At 35.6% G+C, this 9,007-nt stretch overlaps 1 protein-coding gene across 1 annotated transcript in view; it reads left to right on the plus strand.

The window, feature by feature from the left end:
• The window catches only part of RASEF (RAS and EF-hand domain containing), a 78,418-nt gene extending 70,268 nt beyond the window's left edge, over positions 1–8,150 (plus strand). The window contains exons 16-17 of the mRNA XM_049770700.1: positions 1,870–1,946; positions 8,037–8,150. Of these exons, the coding sequence (XP_049626657.1) occupies positions 1,870–1,946; positions 8,037–8,136 (177 nt within the window). The 3' untranslated portion in view covers positions 8,137–8,150. The remainder of the gene's footprint in view (positions 1–1,869; positions 1,947–8,036) is intronic.
• The last annotated feature ends 857 nt before the right edge of the window (positions 8,151–9,007 follow it).

Genomic DNA, 9,007 nt, shown 5'->3' on the forward strand with positions numbered 1-9,007 from the left:
AGGATTCTAATTTGAAAATTTCATTCATTTTTTTCTATCACTGCTTAAAGAGATACTTTAGTTCATCTCTATAATATGTAATAGGACTTCTGTATTTATTCAGGCACAACTCCCAATAATAACCCCTACCCAAAGTCTTTCAAGAATACAAGTAATTTTCTTGAGGATTAAACCCATCAAATATTAATTTTTTTGGTGAAAATTCTTTCTTTTTTTTGTTTGTTTGTTTGTTTTTGTTTTTTGGGTCACACCAGCGGCGCTCAGGGGTTTCTCCTGGCTCTCTGCTTAGAAATCATTTTTGACAGGCACGGGGGACCAGATGGGATGCCAGGATTTAAACCACCATTGGTCCTGGGTTGGCTGCTTGCAAGGCAAATTCCATACCACTATGCTATCTCTCTGGCCTTTATTCCTTATTTTCTCTCATCATGTTTCATTGATCCAAAATTTACTTGTTTTTCTTGTCCTCAAGTTCTTCCATGGTTCTTCTAGTTCTGAGTCAGGTAAAGGAAAAACTATGGATGCCCTATTCTTTCTTTTTTTGGAAGAGGGCACACCCAGCAACACACACGGGTTACTCTGGCTCTGCACTCAGAAGTAATTCCTGGAAGGCTCATGGGACCATATGGGATGCTAGAGATCAAACCCAGGTCAGCTGCATGCAAGGCATGCTGAGTTATTGCTCTGGCTCCGTCCATGGATGCCCTATTTTGAATATGTGGGTTTGATTTAAAAAGTTTACTATGTCAGGGGCATAAAATGTTGTAGAGTGATTGCATGGGTGGTAAAGAATGAGATACATTTTTCTCAGATTTTGCTTAATTGTATGGAATAGTTAGACATTGTTGTGGCTTATGTGTCTGTGTAAGAAATAGAACTCATTCCTATCCAAATCATTAGCACAGTTGTAGTCTTCTTTGGACCTCTACTGGATCCCCAAAGTTGGTCTTTATACCCAACGTCACCAATCCCCCATAATATTCCTGGCTATAGAACTCAGCAGCAGCACTTCCCATTTGTGCTAGAAAAGAATTCTGATGCCACATTTTATAGATTGTCTATGGACTTGAGGATTCACATGATAGAGTTTGTTACCGTTATTTCTTTCTGTTCTTTCTTCCTACCCAGAGAAGCCATCATATACTCCTTTGTCTCATGGCAGCTTTGTGTAATCCATACTCAATCCCACACCATACATGTTTCTTCCTTCCTAGGGAAATTATTTTCTTCCTACATTTTGAATGAAGACACAAAAATGATTTTAAAATCATAAATTATAATTATATAATTATACTAATTTAATTGCAGAAATATTTAACTGCAGAAATATATTGAAGGCTCTATTTCATAACTTAATTGCAGGAATATTTAACTGTAGAATATTTAAATATTTAAACAGAAATATATCGAAGGCTCTAAGGTTTCATAACTTAAGACCTAACATGAAATTTTAGGGTTAGGAAACAATTCATATAACCCAAAAAGCAGGTAGGAATTGATGGTGAAGGAGGTAGATGAAGATAAGATATGTCTTGGCAATAAAATCACAGACCCTGAGGCCCTAAGATTGGATTGAATTTGGGTCATTGGTGAAGTAAAGGGATGGTCAGGGCAATTAGAGTGCTGTGAAGTAAAGTGAGTAACTGATTGGACCATAGATAAGGTAGGCCTGGTGAGCCATGATCAAGCATTTATATGTCATTTTTAAATGTACAGAAAATATTGCACGTTTTAGAGCAAAAAAGATGATCAGCAATTTTACTCATGACCACTTGGAGCAGAACTAGAGAATAGTCACTAGTTTTAGCAATATTGAGCTTCTAAATCTCAAGAGCAATTCTTCATTTTATTGTATATTTTTTTCCACAGACTTACAATGCCTTATTTTGTGAAACAAGTGCCAAAGATGGTTCAAATGTATTGGAAGCTGTTCTCCATCTTGCTCGGTAATCTTAACATTTGGAAAACTAGATGTACAATTGAATTTTCACTAAGCTGGTGCTGGGATCAAATTTCTTGGCCATTAATATGTGTTGGGAAACTGTCTTATATTTACTGGTAGTTTGGGAAACAGTTAAATCATAGATTACATAAAAAAGTTGTTACCTTGTGGATTCATTCTGTAAACATTGGCAAAATAGCTGTACTATGAAAAAACACAAGTACAGCTGAGATGTTGCTTATTTATGCAAAATTATTCTACACAGTGAATAGATGACTTGTATTAATTATTTCTAGGAACCATATAAACCAAAGACTACTATGAGTATAATTATTATACCATTTTCCTGGGTAAAGGGAGAACAAAACTATTGTGTATTGTGCCAGTTGGAAGCATTTTGTTAAAATTATTGCCCAGTAATTATTAAGCTAATAAAATTGAATCAATAGTAAAACAACATATTGTGACATATATTAAGATGAATATCAGAGTAGTGAAGAATTTGGTTCTGAATTTGGCTCTCAATTCTTGAAATATTCTTAGAAAATAACATTGTCTATTACATTTACATTTATTGCATTCACATTGAGTTTTGTCCCATGAATGAAAAGGCAAGTCTTTACTTGCCTAAAAAGGCAAGTGAATATCTGGACAAAAGTGGAAAAAAAGTTTATATTCATAAAATCTAGGTTTATTATCTTTAATTGCTGAGTAAGCAAAAGTATAATTTTAAGCATGTGATTCTCAATTATTAGAAAACAATAATTAAATTTGGTATGAAAATTTTTTTCTTCTACATATTAAAAATTCAAATATTTTGCAGTGTTTTAAATATGGTTTTCTATTAGTGGTTTGATTTTATAGTACATAGTAGAAGAGTATTCTTTATATTGAATGCTCAGATTATATTTAGGAGAGACAGTTGCCCTCATTTGACAGAATCAATATCAGGCCCCATAACATCTGATGGCCAGTCTAGCATTAGTTTGAGATAGGTTTTGGCAGATGCCTTAGGCTAAAACTCATTCTTTTGAACAGTAGCTCTTTTAACATCAGTTCAATAGGAAACCAAGGCAGCTACCACACTGGAACTCATCATAGTAAAATAAAAAATGCTGCTAACTTTTTATGTGTCCTAATACAGATAACAGAAAATTGCATAAATGTGTGTATGGATTCAATTGAACACTATGTTTTTTTGCTTGTGATTAGTAGAATTATAGGCTGATTTCATTTTTCTTCAGAACCTAAGAGAATTCTTTACAACTTGGGTGAAGTAGTGGATTCCGTGTCCCTGTGCCCCTTTCTTTTTGACTACACAAGACACAATAGTAAGAGGTGAGGGGGAGGAGGGTCCCATTAAAGGAAGCTATATTTGACTGTGCTAAAGAGATGATTATATGAGTGTTCATGAAATTCTGACATGTTCTGGTTAGAAATGTTTTGTTGGCTGCTTGTGTTGTATTTATGAATGTGTTCTGAGGTATAATGGATAGAAGTGGTGTGCTGGCTAAGACACATGGTTGTGGGGACTACTAGTCCTTAGAGCATTTCTGGTCGTCACTTTAGCCTTAGGTACTGCTGTCATATTGCTCCATTGCAGTGGGAAAGGATACTTTAGATATAAGTACCTCTCTGTTGACTTCTGTCCACATTACTAATGGGCCAGGCTATCAGGAGACTCAAAACTGAAATTCCAGTCCAAGTCTCTGGCATCCTTCAGGCATTTATAATCTGCAAACTATTGAGAGAGGGACAAAGAAGATCATTTCTAATATCCTTACTAGTTGACAGTGTGATTATACAGAGAGTAACTTTAGTTTATGGACGAACATAATCACTGTGTAATGCACAAGTGTGGTATAGAATCATTTAAATTTAATGACTCCAAAGGGGCATATCCCACACCGAGTGCAGAATCAATTCTATTCAATTCTATAATAAATAAATATGGGAAACATCTTAAGCCTCTGTATCTTTATCCTCAGCTGCAGTATCATGGCTTTGGGGCATGTCAGGAAGTACCCAGGTATATATCTTAACTTAAAAATTCCTGTGCACAGTCCCAAGAAACAAAGGTAGACAGAAAAAACTGGCAGTGGGATCCTCTTCGACTCAGAGGAGCCATTTTCACTCAAGATAAATGCAACCTGTGGGAAAGAAAAGCACTAGGATAAGCAGAAGGGGCATGACAGCCAACTCGTTTATGCTTCCCATATTTAGAGTCCAAAGAAACAGAGGCAGAAACAGACTGGCAAAGGGTCCTCTTTGATTCAAAAGAGCTATTTTCATCCCAGGTCATTGTATCCCAAGAACACAACTGGTCTGCTTTGCTCTATGGCTACACATTAATTCTAGTCAATGAGCCTCACTGCAATGCATAACAAACAATATTACACTGCAAAGGACACAATGTGAAAGCAGCACAGAACCCCCCACCATGCTTAGTGCATGAACATGGTAGTTCTGAAGGTCCAAATAGTATCTACAGCCACCTATTTAGCCTCTCTGATAAGGACTTTAGAGAGGAAATGTTAAAGTTTCAGGGATCTCAAAGAAGCCATGTAACAAAATACCAGTAAGACTCAAGAGGTTATGAGAAAAGAAATGAGGAAACTTCAAACACAAATTACATAACCGAAAAACTTCATAGACAAAATGAAAAACTCACTGAAAGGCCTCACCAGCAGGGTAGCAGCAACTGAGGACAGAATCAGTGAGCTGGAAGATGAGCGGCATTATGTCTCTGACAACAGAGGTTGAAAACAATTCTTAAATGAACAGAAGTTGGGAAAAAAAATCCTCAAATTAAATTAGCAGACAAGGGAATTTGGGGCTACATTCAGCAGAAACAATTTAAGAATCATTGGGCTACCAGAGAGCCAGGGTAAAAAAAAAAAAACAACCCTATAAAGAATCAACAGTCAAAGACATTATTGCTGTGAAGTTTCCAGAGATAAAGCGCTCATGCACTCACATCATGCACGCCCAATATTACCAGCCCAAAGAGACACAAATCTAACATACACCATGACACATCCGAGTCACAATGATGAAAACCATAAACATAGAACACTGAAATTAACAAGATCAAACAAGGAAGTTATGTACAAAAGAGTGTTTATAAGATTTTCAGCAGATTTATCATAAGCAATCCTCTGGGAAAAGGATATAGTGAAAGGATATTGTCCTGTAGGATATAGTAAAAATATTCAATGAAGTAAGTGCCTCACCAAGAATATTTCACTCAGCCAGACTATTATTCAAGTTTGAAGAAAGAATAATGATAAACAACATCTCAGGAACTTTTCAGACTCAAAACCAACAAAGAGGGTCATTGCTTAATTATCAAGGGATACATCAGTAAGAAATCACACTCCCAAACATATATCTACCATATGAGAAGCAGGCAACATACTTAAAACATGAAATATAAATAGCAACACAGTCATAGTTGGAGACTTAAAAAGCTAAATACACATTCTTCTCCATGGAACATGTGACATTTTCCAAGATAGAGCACCTGCTCTATCTAACCTCCATAATATCAGTTACCTCCATAATATAGTCAATGCCATTTACCACAAACTCCCAACAAACACTATACTTAGTAGGGAAAAACTAAAAGCCTTTTCTCTTAATGTCTGGCATAAAATGTTTGCCCACTCTCACCACTTCTATGTGTACTAGAATACTTGACATAGCAATGGGCAAGAAATAAATATCAAGGGCATCCACACAGGCAAGGAAGAACTTAAGCTCTCACTTTAGATGACATGATACTATATTTAGAAAATATTAAAGAAAACGGCATTTCTCTGTTTGTCACAACACTATTTACAATAGCCAGAATCTGGAAACAACACAAGTACCTGAGAACAGATTTGTAGATAGATCAACAGTGGTACATTTACACAATGTACATAATACAGCTTTAGGAAAAAATGAAGTCTGATATTTTCTTATATACGGATTCATATGGACAGTATTATGCTGAGTGAAATGAGTCAGAATAGAATAGATATAGAATTATTGCACTCATTTGTGGGATACAATAAAAAATAGTAAGATAATAATACTCAGAGACTCTAGGGATGAAGGCCAGGAGGACCAGCCCATGGTGGGAAGCTTGCTACAAAAAATGGGGGGAGTTCAGTTAGGGCAGAGAAAGGACTGCCACGACTATGAAAGTTTGAAATGATCATTTTGGATAAGATTGGGTGAAAGGAGATAAAATGATATGCTTGATACCCTTTTAATAACAACATTGCAAGCCACAGTGTCTAAAAGGAAATAAGTCAAAGAGAGATAGAGAAGGAAAATGTCTGCACAGAGGCAGGCAGGGGAGACGGAAGAAGGGAAACTGGGAATATTGGTGGTGGGAAATGTGCACTGATGAAGGGTGTAGTACACTATATGACTGAAAGTCAACTATGAACAACTTTGTAACTAAAATATGTAACAATTGTGTTATGAACAATCTTGTAAACCATGGTGTTACATAGTCAATTTTTTAAACGAAAAGAAAAAACCTTCTGTACAAATTAAGTTTGATAATGAGATAACTTCATCCAGATACTAGGCACATTGCAGTTAGCATTTAATACTTCCAACAATAAAAGTAACAAGAAAAACTTGTGAATCCTGATAAATTATAGTTTTCTTATGGTAATTTCATTATGGACTAGCGTGGGGTTTCATGAATATCAATAATGTGTCAAGTGTGAAAATTACAAAGAAGCAAATATGTAGAGTTAAATTTGCTTTTTACCTTGCCTTCAGATTTGGCTATCAAGGCATCTGAAGTCACAAATGAAAGCAATCTGTTCTCCCCAAGTGAAGTCATCATGTACCAAAACTTTAGAGCGTTTAGAAAGTTCCATGTATGTCAAAACAAAAAGAGCATTCTATACTGAGACTCATGAGATGATTTATGTTATAGTCTCTTCATGTCATGCCATGTCATATCAAAAATGAATTAGAAGAGTTTTGAGACTATCTGAAATAAAATTTGGATTTAAAGTGTGAACATAACTGTTTGGTTAACTATTTGAAGTGCTATGCTTTTTTTCTTAGAAACCTCTCAAATCCCAGGGGGAAAATTGTCTTAGAAGTGCAGCTGTTCTTTGGGGCCAGAGCAGTGGCGCAAGCGGTAGTCTAAGACAGACCGCAGTTCGACCCCCACCCCCGTGTCCTATATGGTCCCCCAAGCCAGGAGCGATTTCTGAGCGCATAGCCAGGAGTAACCCCTGAGTGTCACTGGATGTGGCCCAAAACAAAAACAAAAACAAAACAAAACAAAAAGTACAGTTGTTCTTAGCCCTGTTTAGACAGCTGTCCCGAATATTTTATGTTGTAAATGATCATCACAGAAAGCAAACTTAATACTTCCACTGATGAGCTCTTGAATGCTCCTTCGCCTGTGTGTTTTTTGTTCTTTGCACCTAAACTCTCTTCTCATTAACTGAATAAGCACTCCTTAATCTTTCATAATGTTCCTGAGTGACAAAGTTTCTATGAAGCTCCATATTCAAGAAGCCTTCATTTCTTGAACTCCAGAACAAATTTGGGGTATCTGTTGTATTTGTATTGTTGTATTTGTACTGTACACACATTATGACCTTGTAAGAAGTTATATAGACATGTTTCCAAGGCTTCATTAGTGCCCATAAAAGATGGACACTTGGATTCACAAAGATTCATAAAGGATCTTGGAGTTCTGCATAAATTGGACATTTGTTAAATGACCTGGATTTTGCATATGAGAGTGGGACTAATTTTTTATTGCTACTGCAACAGATTCTCATGAATGTGCTTTGAAGTGAAAGTGCATCATCTTGCAGGATGTAATGGGTTAGCTTGTATTCTTATCTTTTCCCTGAAACTTCATTTCCTAATCTCTAACGTCAGGATAATGCTTATGTTACCTATCAAGCAGATATCAAGCAAGTATGCATGTGTGTTAACCAAAATTTGACCACATGTAGTTTTACTTTAAAACTTTACTATAGCAACATTAAGGATTTTTTTACTTATTATTTTTCTTCTTTTCAATCTCTCAAAGCAGTGGTTATCTCGATCTCTTCTCTTCCAGGGAAGTGAAGAAAAGAACCGATGAGGATGACAGCAAATCTGTTACCAATCTGATGGCTTCCAAAAAGTCAGCCCAGATGAAAAACTGTTGCAATGGTTAAATTTAAAACATCCTTGGTCTATGAATATGAAGACTTTGCTTCCAGAGAAGGACATTTGCATCTTACTATTATGATATGAGAGCATCTGCGTGGGAAAGATGAATTATGTGTTCATGTCTTTCCAGAACCTCAATTCTCTTTTGCTGTTTCAATGAACCATTTGTGCCTACTGTTTCTTACAAGGGAACATGTAAATATTTTTAAATGGGGGAAATAAGATGTATATATTGAACCTATGCAAAAAAAACAGACACAATTCGATTCATGTAATGCCAACTTTGTAGAAAACTTAGAACATTTACTTAAACTGTTCAATGCCTGGGTACCAGAAAAAGGGCTTTTCATTCTGACTTTGCCATGCACTATTCCTGTATTCTAAGTCCATGTTTTACTTGGTTCCTCAACTGTAAAACAACTCATTTGTCCTGGAAAGTCTTGATTCCTCAGATCATACTGTAGCATTTAAAGCACCAATGTAGGAGAACCCAGTGGCCCATAGTTAATAAAGATCCTTATTGTTGGTATTTTTTTTCATATTGGAGTATTGATTTTTATCACTTCTGAAGCAATGAACTTTAATTGAGAAAAAATGATAATATTTTAGCCTCTATGGAAGACAGAAAGATGTTTCCTTTAGAAAGAAAAAAGGCATTTTTACAACAAAAATAGTTACATATAAAAAGAATATCTTATAATTTCAGGACTCTTATGAAGGCTTTGGCTTAAATTCAGTATTAAAATTTTAAATGAAAATTTATTAAATCACATACAACTGATAAGTACAACACCCAGGCATGTTGTCTCTTTTAATTAAAAAAAATAAAAAAGAACCATCCAAGTCCAGGACTGGATAAAGCTAAGAACTAAAAGT

Source organism: Suncus etruscus, chromosome 3 (genome assembly GCF_024139225.1).
Source record: "Suncus etruscus isolate mSunEtr1 chromosome 3, mSunEtr1.pri.cur, whole genome shotgun sequence".
Taxonomy (NCBI): domain Eukaryota; kingdom Metazoa; phylum Chordata; class Mammalia; order Eulipotyphla; family Soricidae; genus Suncus; species Suncus etruscus.